The sequence below is a fragment of the Chinchilla lanigera genome, unplaced genomic scaffold (genome assembly GCF_000276665.1).
Source record: "Chinchilla lanigera isolate Chin_1 unplaced genomic scaffold, ChiLan1.0 scaffold00020, whole genome shotgun sequence".
In the NCBI taxonomy this organism is placed as follows: domain Eukaryota; kingdom Metazoa; phylum Chordata; class Mammalia; order Rodentia; family Chinchillidae; genus Chinchilla; species Chinchilla lanigera.
This window is the reverse complement of record NW_004955421.1, coordinates 13,801,720-13,822,926: the sequence shown is the minus strand read 5'-3', so window position 1 is coordinate 13,822,926 and position 21,207 is coordinate 13,801,720. Positions and strand designations below refer to the sequence as shown.

The following is a 21,207-nucleotide window of genomic DNA, read 5'->3' as shown; positions in this document are numbered from 1 at the left end:
ATCAGCTCAAATTGATAGAGATGGTCCAGTTTGAAGGCCAATACTCCTGAGATAAATACTCTATCTGAATTCTTTGAACTAATTGATTCAGTTTTTATTTGTAGCCTCAGTTAAAATCATTTTGCTAAGACGAAATGGCAACAGAAAACAAAGCAAAAATCCATAATGAACAATGAGCTGGATTTCCATCAATGGTACACCAGTTCAACAAAAGAATAGGAAGGTTTCCACACTCTCCAGAGGAATAACCCTGTGGTTACAGGGAGCAAGTGCCATGTCCAGTGATCAGCATCCACAGACACATGACAGAGGAGGCGTCAGAAGACATTACTTCCCAAACTATAAATTACACCATCTCACAGAAATAAGAGTTTCCAAGCCTGTCATTGAGTCATTAGTTTCAACAAGTACTGGCTGGAAGAGAGCAACGCAGGAGGATTCTAAACGACACTGTTGCATTGTGATATCTATTAAGTTCTCAGTAGCCCCATCACTCCTTCACCCAAAATGAAAAAGAAAATATCTTTCTTCCATATATATTCTCCATACTTCCACTCTAGGTATATACCCAGTAAAATTTAAAATATGTCCATACAAAAGCATAGTTTTGGAAGTCTATAGCAGCATATTCTCAATAGTCAAATGAGTAGGCATGACCTTCATGTTCATCAACAAGTGAATAGGGAAACAGCATGCCGTACATTTAAACAAAACAATATTATGCAGAAAGGAATAAAGTGACAGATTCAACTACGACATGGATGAATCTCCAAAGGAGTACAATAAATGAAAGGAAACAATCGAAATACACTATGAGTTGTATTATCCCTGTTTACATGAACTATCCAGATTAGGCAAATCCATGGAGACAGAAAGTGGTCTATCAGATTAGGCAAATCCATAGAGACAGATTAGTGGTACCCAAGAACTAAGGTAGGAGCCATGAGGGGTAGTGGAGATCGATTGGTCACGGGCATACCTTTGTGGGGGATGACGCAATGCTGCAAAAGTGATTGTGGGGATTGTAGTCACACAACTTTGTGAAGATATGAGAAGCCATTGAGTGTGTGCTGTAAATGAAGAATTCTATGGTATGTGAACTAAACATCAAAACTTACTATGAAAGTCTGGATATATCCTCCCCTCTTCCAGCTTTCCACATCTCCAGCTGCTACGAGGGCATTATTACACAGACAGTGTGTACGCAGGAATTAGAAAAAGTTGCCTCCACTGGGCAAGACAGTTATAAAGTCACCCAGCTTCCATGCTGCCTCAGGCAGATCTGGGCCAACTTATCTCACTGAAAAAAAGAAGCTCTGGGTAGATCCCATCCAGGAAACCTCAGGCAAACAAGCAAGACCGTGCTCCCTGACTATCCATTCTGTTACTGAACTGAGTGGGTGAAAAACTTCTCCCAAACCAATATGCTTAATAACAAGTACATTACCTCTATAATCATACACCACTACTCTTCCTACACCCTCAAAAAATATGAATAGTCTTCTAATGTTACCTATCTTGATGAACTATACTGCTATCCATAAGAAAAATATTCCACACTCCACCTCCAATCCATTGCCACATTCCATCCTTTTAATAAACAATGGAAAGTATAAACAAAAGTAATAATTTCCCAACTTTGTGTTGGTCTTCTTGTTGGTCTTCATCCCTACTGTTCTAGTTGCCACAGAACAGCTACAGTTATCTTTATTAGTCAAAAAATGGGGTTGTGTTTACTGGCCTCTAAGTGCTTGCTTGCAGTAAGATTGCTGAAATGAACTTGAGCTGTGCAATCCGTGATCACTTCTGCTGACCGATTTGGACTCCTCTTCAACTGCACTGGCAAGACCGAAGCGATCTTTATTCACATCTAGATCATATGAGTTTTCTAAATTCATTTTCTTTAAGGAGTAACTTGGAAATTTGAAGAATAACTTGCAACTTTACCAAAGAAAGATTTTAGGGACAGAAGAAGCCATAATTTGTATATATTTATTAATCCAATGAAATTCTATTCCCTATTAGACCTGTGGATCTATGAAAACAAGAACTTTCTCAGTGGTAAGCCTTTTGTGAAGTACCCGGTACATAGAAATACTCAATAAACACTCACTGAAAAAATCCATATACTGTGACCCTGGAGTTTCTAATCTGTTTTGCTTTCTCACTCTTACTCTTAAAACTCCACAGTGAGAACGTTTTCTTTGTGTTTGGTAAATATGCTATTATGACTTGGCCACTTACTGAATCATGCTATGGCCATGTAAGGAAGACCTCCATGACAAAGCTCTAAATCCAACTCAACCTCCGTGGTCTAGAATAATGCTCTGTTCACCAGGATTCCAGCTCAATAGAAGGCCTAGTACACAAACTAATGCAATTGTGTTCTTAGGAGAAAATACATTAGAAACACTCTGATGAATCTGAATATGATAGTCTTTTTGTCTACTTCATTTCAATGATTCTTATATTTTTACCTCATAGGCATAATAGCTGGGTACAAAGCACAAAACCTTGGTAGAGTTTAGGCTAAGATACCTGTCCATGGAATCTTCTCAACCAACTTTCACCCTAACTTAGACCCAGAAGTATTATTGTCATGCCATGAATATCTTAGGATATCTGTAATTACCTTGCAAACATTTTTATAATTCTAAAGAGAAATAACAAATACATTCCATTTATACAGACTGTCACAACATGTAAAAGATGCAGTTACTGAAAAAAAATGTTGACTTCTATAGAATTTTAGTTTTAAAAACTCACAACCTTCCTTTATTGAAAAGTACTGTGTTCATTTAAAAAGTTTTGTCCTTTTCTTTAAAAAAAAAAAGAAACTCATTGGTTTGAATGGCGTATTGAGTTATAGACTTTTATCTTAATTTTAACTTGATTTTAGCCCATCAGAGCAAAGCAGCTTTGAACTTCATCAAAGTCACTTCTGTTCAAAGATGAAATTTGTGTTTTTAGTTGCACTGTTTATCTATGCGAAGTAGCACTGCTTATAAGACAACAGACGAGGCCCCCACCATTACAACACAACGGTAGCTAGCTGGTATTCAGTAACTTTTCTTTCCTGATAACAGCCAGTCACAATGGGGTTCATTCTTAACAATTCCTGCATTTGTTGAATCTTTCTTCAAACTTAATTTTCCAGAGTTTAAAAGTAAAAAAAAAGAAAAGAAATATGCATGCCTGGTGGTGGGAAGTAGAAACCCTTTAAAATGGTGATATGATCAGTTTCTATTTTATATAAAAGGATTACAAATTGATGGAGCAGCAAGATGCTGTCTTACATATCTTATAAGAGAGGGAAGTAAGGTCATCCATAATCTAATAGGATCCTCTTATTAATTGCATATTATGTGTGCTTTCAACATCTAGGTCGAAGATCCCTAACTGGTGACCCATATGCACTATACAGCCTTCCGACTTCTTTGCTTGACATTGACAGACAGGGTTGGCTTTTATAAAATTGAGATTTAGTTCCCCACATTTAAAAGGTCAAGACATTTCAGGTAAAGAACAGATTATGGTTTATCTTGGACAGTGATTAACTTCGATAACATGGTTCCTGCATATTCTTACTTGTTATTTCATTCACTGAGCAGAAATTGAAGGAGAATCTATTAAATTCCAGGCCTTCTGCCAGGTTCTAGGAATATAGCAATGAGCAACAAAGTCTTTCAATCTAGCAAGGGAGAGAAAGATGAATAAAGTTGCAAAGTGGTGGGCAAGAATCAAGGCTATGCTGAAAGCACAGAGGATAGAGAGTGATTTTTAGGAAGTGACTTCGAAGCAGTGGCCTGGGATAGCAAACAGTACAGGTCTACAGTTCAGCCCTAGGCATGGGTATTCTCAGCCCTAAAGGGAGGCAATCCCAGGAGCACTGGCCACAAGAAAAGAATGCAAGGGGCAGATCACACATGGGAAGCAGGGCAGAGGCTTGGGAGCCAAGGTCATGAGTGAAGTTTACATGAAACCATTAGGGTTTTTGAATAGCAGGGATAGATTTGTCTTGCATGAAATTAAAAAAAATCATTCTGGTTGTTGATCCAACAGAAAAAAATTGCAGGGGTGGTGATGGTACAGGAAAGAGATGTTTGGGAGATCACTGCCTAAGGGGAGGTGAGAGGCGAACCTGACTCCCATTGAAGTGAGGGCAGTGACAGGAACAGGAGTGAGAGGTGGTCCAGTTCCGGTTATAATCTGGAGATGTCAGGAAGAGTTAGCGCTGACTGGATGTGGACTGTAAGAGAAAGACAGCTCAAGGGTGATTCTGAGGTTTGAGCCTAAACAACCACAAAAAAGGCATCTCTTACTAAGGTGGAGAACCTCAGGTATGACCGGGTTTATAAGGACAGTCAAGGTTATGGTTTGGAAACATAAGTTTGAGATGTCTGCTGATACTCAAGAGATGGCGAGGTGGCAGGAATTTGTCTGAGACTGGAGTTCGGGGGAGACTTTAAGCCCCCCAAAATGAATTTAGGGGTAACTAAACAATCCCCCAAAATGGAAATCTGAGCACTGGATGTTCCCTTTAGACACAACATGCTTTCTGAGCTCCTCCTGAAATCCTAGTCCTGACTTCTTACTTACATAGTTTGCCTCACTCACTAGTATTATCTTCCTAAATAATGAAATTGAAAAAAAATGAAGAAACTCAAAGAATGATGAGCAAATTCTAGTTCCTCAATTTGCCAAGCAATGTTAGAATACAACAAAATTAAATCAAATGCAGAGATAAATAATACAAGAAAGCTACAAACCAGACTGATAAGTTCTTGAGATGACGCTGCAGTCACTTGGCAGTGTAATGAGGTCCGTAGAAGATGAAGTGTGCACTTGGCAACCTGGCAGCTTAGGTTTGACAACTGCCCATGGGGAAGCAGGGAACGAGGTCTCAGGCCTACGACATGAGCATATACCCTGCATAGAGGCTTAAATGTAGATTTGTCACCAAAACCTCATGCACTCAAGGGTAGATCTTTCGAAAGACGATGAGAATATGGAGGTCTCTAGCTGATTTATTGTTAAGAGGTGGAGACTGATCAGAAGAGGTACATTACTGGGGTTGTGGCCTACAAGGGTTTATCTCCCTCCCTAACACTTCCTTAATGAATGCCATAACACAAGCGGCTATTCTGTTGTACACCTCTGACGGGCTGTGCTGTCTTGAACCCACTGGATGGTGGACTAAAACCTCTACAAACTGTGAACCCAAATAACATTTCTTCCTTTAATATGCAGGTGTTGGGTATTATGTCCCAATAATGAGGAAAGAAATAAGTCATCCTGAAGCGCTCAAAGGCTGAACTCTTGGTTAAACTAGGCCATACACTCAGTCAGGGGACTGGGAAATATCTGTTCATTATTTTCTTTGGAATGAGGCTGTGATGGGGTAGATAGAGTGGCAGAAATGGGGAGAAAAATGGACCCCTGAAACTGTGGAGAGTACTAAACTCCATGGATGTTATGTTGTGTTTTGTGCATACATATTTATGATAACTTTTCATTTTCTCATTTTTAAAGAAGCACTTTACAACTGCTCTTTAGTGTATGTGAACTGCCTGCACCACCACACTTGCGTTTTTGGGCTTTTCTTAAGTACAGAGAGGGTTACTCAGACATAAGCAGTGTGACACAGCAGTGTCTGTTTGATAACTGGGGCAGCTACCAAGTGACTAAGAGGCAGGTAGTGCATAGTGCATGGATATGCTGGACAAAGACATGATTCATGTCCAGGGCAGGCTGGACCGGACAGCTGGAGGTTACATCAAGCTAGTCAGGCAGTGTGGGATTTAAAATGTATGAACCAGTAATTATCTGGATTTTCCCGTTTGATATTTTTGGACAATGGGTCATCAGGGGGAACTGACACCATGGCCAGTTGATGAAGGGGGACTCCTGTATTTCAGCCAGAAGGACTACATCTCTTGTGGTTTGGGATTTCATGATTATTTACATGGCTAAGTCGCCTGCCTAATCTATGGACTTCAGGCCTGAAATTTCACTTACTAAAGATGTGAATCCAAAATCAGTATTTCAGGGTTACTCAGAGATGCAAGCAGAGTGGTAAGAATTTTGTCTCTTGACACAAACGTTTGCTAATATGGCTACACAGGCTGATGCTCTGCCTTCTAGTTTTGGCGTTCCTACTCTGAACAGCTGTTCTTTTCTTCATACATTTAGTGTTTTTGGTTTTTTTTTCACAGATTTGACCTTTTTGTTGTTGCAGCCCCAGAGTACAGTGCTGAAGCGCTATCTTATGTCCTGTGAACAGCAAGACTGTGAGTGCCCAATGGAGGAAACACAGGTGTTAGATAAGTTCCATTCAGGCACAAGTTATATTTTAGTTGGCCATGAGTTCAATGCTACTGAGTCAACTATATATAAAGTACCTTTATGGAAGAATCCACAGAAAATAAGATTACATATTGTATGGTTGATGAAAATGTCATTCACAGGAACCTAATCCTATATTTCCCCTGTGGAGGAATGGTTGAGTATTTGCTACTTCAATGTTAACAGTGACTTTATAGAATATATCTACCAGGAAGAATGAAAATTTACCATATATGGCTGGCTACATCAAGTCAATATACTAACATACATGGTTCCCAGGTTAGTAATACATCCCTGAGGTTTCTAGCAACAGCAATAGCAGCTGCTAGGTATGGATATCTCTTAAACCTCAGTTAACAAGAATCACATGTTTACACAGGTTGGCAGAAATTCACTTCGAAAATTACCAAGGGCAAAAATATTCATTACAACTGACAACAGACAAACAAATCACAGGTTACTATGAATGGCAGATCAACCAATCACAATTTCCCTGAGCTAAGAGAACAACACTGCAGAAGAATACCTGATACTTCAGAGTCAGACAAAATGACAAAGTAAGAAAGGGGAGGAAGGTTGAGTCATTAAGACAAAAATAGGATGCACTGAACCAAGAATGGCATCATATAAAAAAGTACTACTAGACAGAATGCCTAGAAAAATATAACTAATATTGAAAACTCTTAAATTTAGTATGAAATTGGGCAGAGATTGGGGAGAACTAATGAAGTAAACTAGAACTGAGTGGATAACTCTGCAGAGTTATAGAACAGAAAATCTGAAACAGACTGTAAAAGAGATGGAACAGAAAATAAGAAACTTAAACACATATTCATGGGATGAACCACAATGAGCAAAGACTAGACATGGAGATACACAAAAACAGAAGAGATAAATGCTGAAAATTTTTCAGTTTCCATGAGACATGAATCCTAGGAATCATATCCTAGAATCATTTAAAAAGACAATTATGGGTTTTCCACCTAAATAAAAATTCTGCTAAATTATCATGGTAGTGACCAAATATGGCAGACCCAAAGGTGGCCATGCGGCAAGCCCTGCTTTTCTCCTTTCTGGCCCAGTTAAAACTTCCTAGTTTCTTTTTTACAACATCCTATTTCCTTTTTCCCACCCCCTGCCCAGTCACTACATGCCACATCAGACAGACCACGCCCTAAACCCCACCCCCAGTCTGGCCTTATATAGCCATTGTTCTCCTGGGCAGGGCCTCAGAAGGTCCTTGTCACTCTCAATCTTTGCCACCTTCCCAGGCCCGAAATAAAGGCATTTTTACTTTGCTTTGTTTCTTTACTTGTACCACAAAAACCCTAACCATCATCACTCTTCTTTACACAGCATGTACTAGCAGTTAGGCGCTATTTCCAGTGCTTGACATGTACTAGCTCACTTCATTCTCACGTGGATGAAATAAACTCTGGTATCTTGGCTATACATATGAAGTTCCTAAAGCACAAAGCGATTCCGAACCTGCCCAAAGTCACAGGGAAAGTAAGTGGAAAAGATGGGATTTAAATCTGGGAAGTCTGGCTCCTATATCTGTGACTTTAACACTATATTGCAAAATGATTTATTTCTAAAACATGGCAAAGTAAGCACTCGAACTAAAGGAAAAAAAAGACATGGAAAACAAAACAGTCTTGACTACCAAATGAAATCCACTAAAATCCTTTCTAAAGTATACAGATCAAAAATAGGAACATTATTGAGGATATAAGAAAAAAGAGTAAATAGAATAGTGAACATAAAGGGTAAATCTAAACATTGAGTGTATGAAATGACAACAAAGATGAAGTACTCTTATGGAATCTCTCTTCCCCCTGAAATAGTCCCCAAATGAGGACTTGCTTACAGAAAGAGAAATCTTTTGAAGAATTTAAGTGAGAGGCCTCCAGACTCCTTGTCCCATCCACAAAGGATGGGAGAGTTTTACATGTAGACAAGAAGAGAAAAGGGCAAAAGGAGGACATCTGGATGAAAGTCTTGTGCAGAAACGTAGGATAAACACATTTATGAGTACTGGATATTGCAATTGCTCCCAGCTTAATCTTCCACTTGACTTCTAGAAGGCTAGTAAAGTTTTCTGCCCTCAAGGAAGAAAACTAGATTCTTTTACCTTCTGAAGAATCTGATCTCCCAAAATTAAAGAGCTAAACATTCAGCGGGGCCTGATGAAATGAGCCATACAGAAGTGAATCATGACGACAAGCTTTGGTACAGAGATTTCCATTTGGTTTTTAAGTCTCTGCTCTAAACTCTGCTCCTGTGGTACCTTCAAAATAAAGCTTCTTTTTCATGGCACAAATAAGCCACCATAAGAAAAATGAAACAATTTAGGGAAAAAGTTTTAACAAAAATGCAAAGTACCATCTTTCATGCTTTCATACAGATATGAAAATTACTAAGCTAGAATTCTAAATACTAAGCTAGAATAAGTTATAACATGGGAGTTTCTAATATTAAAACATCTCTTAAAAAATCTCCTACATACTTAAAAAAGTCATAGGAAGTATTAAAATCTCAGTAGAACTGTTCAAAGAAATGGTTGAAGAAGTCTACTAAGAGGTAGCTGTAAAAGTCAAAAAGAAGGAAATCGGGACAGGGTAGGAAGGCAGGGGAATTTTCAGAAGAATGATCTAATCCAGTAAGTTCAAAATAAAAGTAATGATATACATAAAATAGAAAAAAAGAGAAAACTAAAGAGGGGAAATCATAAAATCTATCATAATACAAGGACTCATAGTTTGAAGCTACTGAACAAATATAGTAACCAAGACACTAAACAAAATCTGACCCATAACAAATCACTATGAAATTCAGAAGCCTAAAGACAGTAGGATTCTACACATTTTCCTAGGGAAAAAAAAAAGGTCACTCTATACAAAATAACACAAATAAAACTGGCACCAGACTGGAAGAGAGTGAGCAAGGAAAAAATACCTTCCTAAACTTCTAAAGGACAGTAGGATTCTGAAGACAGTAGGATTCAACACATTTTCCTAGGGAAAAAAAAGGTCACTCTATACAAAATAACACAAATAAAACTGGCACCAGACTGGAAGAGCGGAGCAAGGAAAAAATACCTTCCTAAACTTCTGAAGGAAATGATTTGTAACATAGTACATATACTTAGACCAAATCTAAGGCCAAGTCTCTCAACCAAATTTATCAGCATAATAATTTTGGGATAGTTGGTCTAGGGCAATTGTAGCTATCAATCATCCTTTCTTAGGATTATTAAAGACATGGTATTCACAATAATAAATGCCAGAAAACAGAAAGACATGGAAAATAGATATACACAGCAATTTTCCCAGTAAGGATGAAGACAGATCCCAGAAAGATATGTTCTCTGATATGCAGGAAGGCCAGACCAGACTGGAGCACTCCAAAGAGTTCTAGGACATATTTCCACATGAAGATAAGACTGACAGAATATCTTATATATCTCACTATCTAAGAGGACATCCAGGAAATTGGCCAAAATTTTGCCCAACTTCCATAAAAGACCATACAGAAAAGCAAAAAGTAAAAACATATAATTACATTAGTAACTTTTGGAAAACAGAAAAATGAGGCATGAAAATAAAGATAATCAGGACAATAGTTTGCCCCCAAATACATCTATTAATATTATTTACAAGGTAATAATAATGTCAATACTGACTGTTGACCTAATAAAATTAAAGCCCCCCCCCAAAATCCTGTAATAACACGGTCTAAGATGCACATTCAAACATGAATCCACCAGCACCTGGCTCCAGTCATCTTTCTAACACCCAATTTCCTACACAGGCAAAGTTAAAGTTTCTATCTTCTATGGAGTTTAGAATGGGGTTGAGCTAAAAAACCTACCACTTGGAGAGGAACAGCATGCACTCGACTGTTTTTAATCTGGGGCTTTTAACAGTTACAACTGAAACAAGCAGTATTTCATAAACCTCCTAACAGTGCAAGCTCACATTGCCAAGGTGGCTGGGAGGTGTTAAAAGTGTCAGTTCCCACAGTTAATGGTCAGTTCTAGCACTTATAATAATAATGTTGAAAAACCTATGGAGTGGCAATATAAACAAGTTATTCAGAAAAACTAAGAAAAATATCAAAAGAGGGGGATTAAAAAGTTAACAGTAGTTTACTCTGCTGCGCATGGTGGTGGTGGATGCCTATAATTTTAGTACCTGGAAGGTTGAGGCAAGAAATCACAAGTTTGAGCCCAGCCTGGACACCTTAAAGACTTAGTGACAACCTATATTAACATGCAAAATAAGGGCTGGTGATACAGTACAATGAGAAGGCATACATACTACCCCTAGTATGAAAACAAGTAAAAAAATAGCTTACTCTAGAAAAGGAGATAGCAGATATAAAAAAAAAAAACCTGATGTTTTCTTTAAGAATAATAAACTTTGCATGACCTTGAATATGCTATTACTTCTAATATAAAAAAAAATAGAAAATAAAAGGAACAGGAGCAATAATACCTAATCATAGTTAATTTTGTTTTTCAGAAAAGGCTAGCCACGATTGTGCCTGCCTGTAATCCCAGCACTTGGGAGGCTGAGGTAGGAGGATCGCCACAAGTTCCAGGCCAGCCTGAACTGCGTAATGAGACTCTCCCTGTCTCAACAACCCTCCCCGACCACAAAAAATTTAAAAAGGGATAATAATAAACTACGAGCCTGGAATTGGGTAATACAGTTTAATATTTTGTAAAGTCCTCACTGCTGGAGATATTCATAAACTTTCAACTTTGCTAAGAATGCATACTAAATTTCTAGGGCAATTTCTACGAGAAAATATATAGGGAGTATAATCTCCAGTGTTTCTGAGGGGAAAGGAAATCTAATAAAGGAAGAAAAAAGTCACAACATGGTAAGTATAATGATATTAAATAGAAAGCAAAATTATTATTATAGTGCTTTATCTTGTCACTACATTTAATTAAAATATACACATTCTAAACTCTTATATATCATCAATTTACTAAATACAAAGAATAAATGGATAGAAATATCAGAATGAAGTAAAACAATTACTATCATTGAGATAGAAATTGAAAGATTAAATGGTAACACAAATGCAGATGATCTGAACAATAAAATTAACAGGAATAAACCAAAGAAGACTGTACATAGCTTGGAGAACCTCCATTAATTTGAAGCATAAAAGAATCATTTATAAAATCTAATTATACAGTGCACCACAGAAGAAATATCAAAAGTTTCCAAGCTTTAAAACCTTAGAGTCCATTCTCTGGCCAATGTGCTGGTAGGTAAGAAACTAGTAACAAGATCAGTACAGCTCCATACATTCAGAAATCTAAAGTTTAAAAGTATATGTCTGATAACTCAAAGGTCAAAGTGAAATCATAGTGAAATTATAATTTTAAAGAAGAAATTTTCCATACTTCAAATTATTTGTGCATAGATAAAGGTACGTTTTCATCAAAATTTAAAGCCATATGTATTTTTAGCAGAAAAGAGGTTGAAAAATAATGAGTAGCCATACATACAAATAAATTGCATAGAAAAATTAGAAGGAACATGGAAAAATAATAAGGCAAGAGAAAAATGAATAAAGTATAAAGATTCAAAACTGGTCAATTTCTAACAAATCTGTTTTTTTAAAATATACCAATATAATATTTGTAATAAAATAGAGAATGTACATCTAAACTCAAAGTGAGAAAAATTTAAAAATGACATTTTATTTTTATTTTTATTTTTTTTTTTTGTTTTTTTTTCTCTGGTACCAGGAACCGAACTCACGACATTGCGCTTGCCAGGCAGGCGCTTTGCCGCTGAGCTAAATCCCCAGCCCCCAAAAATGACATTTTAAACTAATTTGTGTCAATATATTACAAAGCATGAATTAAATGGTTAAAATTACTAAAAGAAAGAACCACTCACAAATGTATGAACATTATTAGTACCACGAAGAGTAAATACATTTAGTTGATAAGGAAAATGTTTCCTCAAAGAAAATCCTAGGCTCATGATTTTTCATGGTTAAGTTTTATATCTTATTTAAGAAACAGGTACTTTTACTATTTCTCAATGTTTTCTTTCTTATTTTAAAGATAAAAGAACGAACATACATTAACAAACAGCAAAAAAATGTAAATTAATATGTAAATATTACAAAATATCAAAAAATCGTCTCATAAAAAAAAAGGTATTTGTTGTAAATGACAAAAGGTTACTCTAGTACATACAGAGAACTCCATAAATCATTTTAAAAAAGACTGCAATGTAGATAACAAAGTATAATGGTCAACAAACATATAAAATAGAGCTCCACTTCACCATAATCTTAGAAATGCAACTTAAAACCACAGTAAAACTCTAATTTAAAAACAAGACAATAACGAGTGTTGACAATGATGTACATTAACGGATATTTCCAAAACATTGCTGCAATGTGTGTATGTGATCAAATGCCACTGTATAGAAATTTAAGAAATTAGAAAAGTAAATCAATTTTGTTTTTTCTTGTTTCTTTAAATATTCAATAAAACTTTTATTTTGCATATTACTGAAAGGCACAAGCATGTGTAGTAAAAATATTTTAAAATGTATAGAAACCTAACAATTAATTCAGAAGAGTGAATATCAGTTGAGAAGAGGTAAGGAAGAGAAGGAATGTAACCAGGGCAAGTTACAAGGAGGATTTATTAGGCTTGAATTTTTTTAAACCTTAAAATAATAATTTGACATTCCTTGTATTTTCTCCACACAATTTATAACTCTGATCTAATTCATGATTTGGAAACTATATTCCCACTAAGAAGGGGTTAAACGTTTCAATCAAGAATTATAAGAAATTCAGGAATAAAACAAAACTACTTATTGAAGCATGCTGCTGGGATGCTTAAAGGCAACTCTGTAAGCCTTCTTAGAGTGTGATTAAGGAAGTGATTAAAAAAAACTCCAAATAAACAAGCACCAAAAGTTACACACGTGTAACAGCAAATAACTGAGAAAATGCTTACAATGCAAACAGTGCATCGTTTTATGAACCTTTATGGGTTTTGAGTGTTCCACTTTATTAAAACGGACAGAGAATATGTACAAAACACGTGCTTCTTAAACTACAAATATAGTTTTCACTGTCAGTTTGTTAGCAACGCTATTTTCAAGTAACTTGAAAACTGAGATAAAATTGCTTTGCATTTCACTAGCATTAAAAGTAGTGTATTAACCATATTTTCATGTACTCATTTATCCATGAAGTACACAGAAATGCTTTCTTCATGGATTCTAAAACAAAAAAAAGACTCTTAATAAGCATACAAAACACAACAGAGTCTGAGGAGCAGACACAGCTATACTGAAAAATTAGATCATTTTTCATTGACAGCACTTTCCCACCCCTTTGCTTCCAACAAAGCCAGCCAAAATTTCTCTAAGCTGACATCATAAGCATCCTACTAACAGGAGGGTCTTCACTTTACTCCTTCTCTCAGTTACTATATTACAACTTTTTCCAGATTAGCAAATTAAAGCAATGCTGTACTGTAGTATCTTCTACTTCCTTGCCACCTTCTTTGGGATTTTTACCTGAAATCTGTATTGTAATCATATTCAACAAAATGCTGCATTTTTCCACATTAATGGAATTTAAGACTACTCAATACCACTTCTTGAACACCCAAATAAAATCTTAGGATAACAAAAATACAAATTAATAGACAGAAAAAGAATCTAACTATACACCAAGACTGCTAACAATCTGATATCAAGCACAGGAGTAAATAAAACTTGTGAAAGTTTTATTTTGCCTGTGAAAACAGGCAAAATACACCTCCGGCTTGCCTTGTGAAAGACAGAATTCCCAATCAAATCAGGAAGATATTTTGTACCCTGCCACTAACTTACTTGTACTCCTTCCCATACCATAAGCTATAAAGAATCTTTAGTAGAACAATATCAATACATTAAAGAATAGTGTACAAAAGGTAACCAAAAGGAGTGAATATTTATAAGTGTGTTACAGTAAAAGACACATTGCTATGAATCCCCCTCAGAATGCTCACCCTCCCTTCGAACACACTTGTCCCATCATTTTCATTACTTTCTGAAGTGGTTCCGGAAGTCCCTTTTCAAGTTTTTAAATGTGATAAAAAATTCATTGAATCATGATGCTGAATGCCACTGAAAAGAAAGACAGGTTTTTGAAGGTATTACTGTGTCCTCATCTACCTTACTCAGCAGATCTTATAGCAGGTGACTTTCAGCTTTTCCCCAAAGTTAAATGGAATGTGAAAGGTAAATGTATTGAATGAATCAAGAGGATTGAGGCAGCCCCAACAATGGAACCAAAGACACTTACAAAAGTGGGCGTCCAGAAAGTGGTAAGAATGATGGGTGTGTTCAAAGAGGAGGAGTATTTTGATGGGGATTGATGGTAATGTGCCCTTTGCTGTAATACATGTTAAAAATTTAAACATTCACCATGGTATTTTAGGAAAGTCTACTGGAAACAGCAATGATACAGGAACTATACATCTCCTGTAGTCAGGGAAGACACTCTCCCCTCTGCATGGAACAGTTCACCCAAACCAACAGTTGACAGAGATGGAGCATGGGCATGATCTATGTTAGAGCCTACTTAAAGCTCTTAAACGTAAAAATGCTTTAAGTAGTAGAACATTTCAAAGAAACAATCTTGGCCTCCAGAAGAACCTACAATGATGTGGATTCTATGACTCAGGAACAGAAAATCATAGGAAAGAACACTATGAGATGAAAAGAATTGCTCAGGATTTAGCTCAGTGGCACAGCACCTGCCTGGCAAGCGCAAGGTCATGAGTTCGATTCCCAGTACCAGAAAAAAACAAACAAACAAACAAATAAATAAATAAAAACCAAACAAACAAACAAAAAAAGGGATAGAAAGAATTTCAAAAGTAGGATAAAAGCATGCAATATGTATTGAGCAGTGCATTTTAAACATATAAATAAACATAAAACTAAAAGATATAGAAGAAAAAACATGCTTGAAGTATAATAATTTTACCTATAATCTTAGCATAAATATTACAAGAGAAATTTTCAAGTTCTAAGCAAAAGACGTTAAAGCAGACATAAATTCAGCTGTATACTGGAAATATATATTTTAACCTGTAAGGATAAAGAAAAAATAATTCTACCATTTATAATCCAGATATATAGCAAGTAGGGATGAGCTCGTAAGAAACTGAATTTATTTTGGTCACCTTCTTCCCTACAGCAGCACTACTCCCAGAATGCAGCTGGGCACACACTAATTCTCCGATGGTTTTGGGATTCAACATTCATTACCGACCAAAAGCTGTCTTCATATCTGAGGCCACAGAAAAATAGTCTTTAAAATACAAAAGCATGAAATGTGTTTGAAATTTTACAAAGGTATAAACACTGACTGAAAATTTAAAAAAAGGAATGAAGAAATAGGAAGAGATCTTGTATTTGGCCTTGAAGATGGGTAAAACACAGATATATAATAGATTTGCTAAAATACTAGTCAAAAACTATACATATTATTTATAATTAGAATATTTTATAAATATATATTTACCCCATACATGTATCAATACATACTGTAGTACATAAAATATATACACATAATATGTATATTAAAATTACATGATTTAAATCAATAATCATGGAAATGCACCAATACTGAAAATTATACACTAAAGAAAAAAGAAACTAAATTCTGTTTACAAAGGAAGTACTCTGAAAAAAATTTAAACAAAGTTCTGGCTATTAAGGAAAACAGGCACAAAATATTTGAGCTAATTTGAAGGCTAAAATTCTATAACATGTCCTATACCTTTCAAAATGTCCATGAATATTTATAAATTATTTTTAAAACTACCATGCACATAGGGGGAGAAAAAAACAAAGGAAAAAGAAAATATGAAACGCAGAACATGCAGAACATAATGGAAGGAGTAAAATCAACTACTGTCATTATAAGTATAAAAAGCAAAACAAGAAGCCATGAATACATGAAATATAGATAATTTAATAATGCCTTAAGAGATTGCTGCCTCATTACAAGAATGTGTAGCACCAATTTCAGAATTGTTGTGATGTAAAGATGTGTGTACCAAACTCATCGTGGTGTACCTTATAGATACAATACGCAACTAAAATAAAGGAAAATCAATACAGGAAACAGAAAGTAGAAAATAAGCAAAGATCAAAGCTAAATTATGTTTCTGATTAAAGTGTCAAGTTTTCTAGAGAAACAATGTGATTTTTCTCAGTTTGGCCCGTGTATTGCCCCAGGTCTGATTAACACAGTACCGTAAGCAGTTGAGGTTGTGCTAATTGCCATTTATAACAACACCCCAAAGGCAGAAACAGTACATCACCCTATCTACTATTTTCTTTCTCTGCTTGCTATATTTTTTCTTGATATAATTAGATATAATATAATAAGATTTAATTCTAATTTAAATGTTCTTCAGAAACAAGGACTATATTGGAGAACTCTCATATTTGTTTCAGTTCTAGCATAGTACCAGACAGAGTAGCAGCTCAACAAAAATATCCCTACACTCTTTGTCATCCCCTAAGCAGAATCCTTATAAAACAGTAATATAGAACACAGGCATGTGCACACACACATTTACATTAAGATCCAAGTTTTTCAAAGTATAGCAATTCATAAAATCATATTGAGTTGTTTCCTCAACTTATTTTTGGAATATTATCTCTATATGGTTTCTAAAATCTGAAATACTCACATAACTTAGGTTGTATAATTTCAAGTATTTTTGATATCTGTACATGCATAAACTTACAGGCAAACTGGAGTTTGGCTTCTCTGCTGACAACTGTTCCAAGTGAATTTGTTGCAAAACACTGGTAACTTCCGGTATCCCAATTTCTGTTGGGGTTAAAAACCACAAGATTTCCACCATTCAACTTGTAACGATGTTCCATGCTCATATCGATATTACTTCCATTCAGCTGCCATCTGTCAAAAGAAATGTCAAGGGTTTTTCCCTTCTCTTAGACTTTTTTCCAGGTAGTAGGGATTGAACCCAAGCCCTCTGCCCTGAGCTACATCCCAAACACATTTTCTTTGAGGTCGGTTCTCACTAAATTGCTATGCTTCCCAAGCTGAACTCAAACTTGAGATCTTCATATCTCAGCCTCCCCAAGTGCTAAGATTATACGAATATGCCACCATACCCAACTAGCATTATAACATTTTTTTAAAGAGAATAAAAAATAACAATAGCAAAATACCAACAACATAGACAAAAATAAAACAAAGCAAAAACAACAACAAAAAAAATGATACAGGGTTTCAGAACAAAATGATAGGAATTAACAGCTCCTTTTATATTCCATATTGTTATTCAGTGAAGTTGCTCAGATTACCAGATTTAAGAATGCAAGGTTGATCAAACCATCAAGGAGAATAAAAAATAAAAACAAAAAAAGTAAAAACAATACAGAGTTTCACTACACAAGATGGTAGGAATTCACCAATGGTGGTTATATTGCACATTGTTGCCTTCAAATTAATTTTCAGATTACCAGATATAAATATTCAGAATTGGTCAAAATACTTAAACATTAACTGTTTTTTTCAATAAACCATTAGACATCAGCAGTACAGTTATCCCAGCTATCCTTATATACGTGTGCATTTTCCCTTTCTTCTTTCTTTCCTTTTCTCCTTTCCCTCATCCCAATTGTTGCTTCCTTTGAGCAACTTCTTTCCAGCATTTTTAAATTTGAAAGAAGACTCTACATCGTTAAATGCACTTTACACATTATTCCCCCATGAATGAAAAGTGATATATACATTATTTGAATAAGTCAGCGTGACCATGTATTTATCAAAAAGCACATATTAAAATACAGTAGAAATGACAACAAAGTAAGATCTGAAAAAGACATTTAAAGGTTTCCTGAACAGGTGAGAATAATTTAGTTTGTTCACACAAGGATAAAATTAGGCTAGGTCTTTATAGACAAAGATAAAGTAAAAGTTGAGAAAATTGTCTTAGATACTTCAGACCACTCTCCTGCTGACAATGAAAGCAGAAAGAGCACATTTCTTTGATCTACCAGACTGACTGAACACATTTAATAAATTAATTGAGTAAGTGTTCAACTATTCTTTTCAATTTGTCTGGGTAAATACCTGTCTCCAAGGCATTCTCTACTTTTCAGTGCAATCACGGTCCTATTTACAAAATGGTACACTGTACTAAAAGACCTAAACACCACGCAGGAGGTCTGAAAAAGCGAAGCCATGAACCCCAGTGACATACTTATCAATGGGAAGCCTGAAAGAAGAAAGCAGCTTGTTTTTAAATGTTTTAACTAGAAAAGTAAGAGTTTTTGAACAATAAGTACACCAGATACATCAAAGTTGATTTCACCTTTGAAAACTCACTCATATAGCACAATTTCAAGGACACAGAATTATATAAATTTAAAAATGCATTTCCTAGACACCTCAATTGCAACAATAAAATAGCACTGCTGTCAGTTCTATACTCTCTAGCATAGTATGAAAATCATCTCTGTAGTTCTTCATTTAAATGTTGGAGAAGTGGTTAAAACAATGTCTATTTTTAGATGAGAATTTCAATAAACAATTTGTAAGAGTAGTAAACTCTCCATTAATTATTATTAATTCCCCCAATCTATTCACTGTCCCCAGTCTAGATCATAGTTCTTCGATTATACAATGAGACAAGTCAAAATGGACTAGTATACAAAACATTGGCTCTGTATACCTCCCTCCACTGTGAAAGTGTAAGTGGAGCCAGATGGCGAACATCATCTCAAAGAGAAATGAAGCCAGTGTACAAAACTGTGAAAATGGATGAGCTGGCAAACAACGGCACATAAAAAAGCAAGTGTAAAACTGCAGTTTGGCACCATTTACATGAAGTTTAAAAACATCTACAGTAATACTGAGAGTGGACTAATGTACTTTTAGTGTATGAAAGTAGCAAACATCCATAATAAGGTATCATGAAGAGAGCAGAGGCCATGTTTAAGGGTCATTCAGTAGGAAATTCAGCTTTTTGCTTTTACTTCCCAAACTAAGTAGTGGTCATATGAACATTTATCATTATATTTTATTGCATATTGATATCATTTTCTATATATATAATAAGACATAATGAAATTTAAGTGCCTGGTAAGGGTAGAAAATAAGTAAGCCTTAAATTTAATGTATTATTCCAGGTACAATTTAATCATTTGCTCATTTTTACAACCAAAGCTTTCTTAATCTTGCTTATAATTTCACATTCAAGTTCCCAAGGCCTGTAGCCACATTTCTACTGACAGAGCAAACAGAAAGGAACAGAAAAAAACACTGGGGCACTGATTGTTCTCTTACAGTCTTAAAAGAACAAAATCAGAAAAGCAAAAGCTGAAGCCTCGTTTTGATTGGTGGCCAATTTCTGCTATGAGTTTTGGTTTGGTTTGCATGTAGAGTTACTCTATGATTCTTCAGGAGCATTTGGCTTTCTTTATTCTGTTTGCACGTATTCTGTGCCCTTAGAGTTTCAAAGTTGAATGACAAGCCCTCGCTAGTCCTTCCCCCTTGTCTTCCTCCTTGAGTCCTAGAACTACAGAAACTCAGAGAAGGAAGTAAATTGCCCTTCCAAATTTGCTTGAACCCTCGGAGCTTACAGATGAGCAGCAGCTGTGCCGTCTGAGTACGATAGGAAAATGCACAGTTCTGATCTGCTGACTCAGAATCTATGCCTTCAGAGAGCTTGGAAAATCTCACATGCACATTCAAGTTTGAGAAGAAACTTCCTCACCTCCACAATGAGCCAGTTTCCTATTCAACAACTTTGATTGGCAAGGTCATCTTTCCTTCCTGGCCTCAGTCAGTGAAAAGAGATTTATTGAGTGTCTTTATGTCAGGGAATTTTCTAGGTCCTAAAGCTATGGTAACAGCTTCTTAATTTTATGGCGCTTTGCAGAGGACCACCTAGGTGACTCTCCTTGGAAGAGGAGCAATTGCCTTCATTTTGGCTGAACTTAACCCTATTTCCATGTATTGATATGTACAGAGCTGGCTAGGACCCCTTCCTTATCCCTTCAATTGGCTTTAAGCAATGCATATTGCTCTAGGAAAGGTGCTGATGGTAATCTTTGGTGTAGACAGGCGTGTTTGCCCAGACCCTGTTGCTCCCTCCAGTGGGCTGGGATGAGCTAGGATGTGTGAGACAATGTTCCACACTGTTGGCTGGAATTGAGCCTTGTGATACAGGCTATGACTTCCTGGGGCTTCAAATATTACACATCAGAGATGCAGCACCGACACCAAAATATTAGATACTATCTCAGTTGTGTTATGCAGATTACTCTTTCTGCATATCCTTCTCTGCATTGGCAGAGGTGATTTCAGGCCTCCTACCTAGCCCAGCTCATGGCACCCACCTACTTCCCACAGTTCTCACAGTCACTCATCCTCAAGGCTTTCCCTTCTTCATGAATGAATAAAAACTAGGTTCTGCCTTTGGTCAAGGTCTTTGTCCTGGATGGCTATCATTGTACCTGGACTTGGGACCCCTTGGCTCCCTACAACTACAAATATGCCTTAGTGTCTTTATTCTCGCCATGGGTAGCACTGGAAGTGGTAGATTGGAATTAACTCACTAGAATTCCAATAACTTTTCATGAGATTACAAATATAAACTTCCTCGGCCGTGAGGAGGTCCAGAAAGGGCTCTCTATATCACTTCTCTTTGTTCAAAATTTTTTCTCAATTTCCTAGTTATTGCTCCTGCCCCCACCCCTTTATCTGGTGCTCATTCCCTGGCTAAGCTTTTTGATGGGTTTCTCGCCTCACTAAGATTTC

General features: G+C 36.1%; 1 protein-coding gene across 1 annotated transcript in view; it reads right to left on the bottom strand.

The window, feature by feature from the left end:
* The window catches only part of Cntn3 (contactin 3 (plasmacytoma associated)), a 319,768-nt gene that overhangs the window by 185,620 nt on the left and 112,941 nt on the right, over positions 1–21,207 (bottom strand). The window contains exon 4 of the mRNA XM_005383763.2: positions 17,159–17,334. Within this exon, the coding sequence (XP_005383820.1) occupies positions 17,159–17,334 (176 nt within the window). The remainder of the gene's footprint in view (positions 1–17,158; positions 17,335–21,207) is intronic.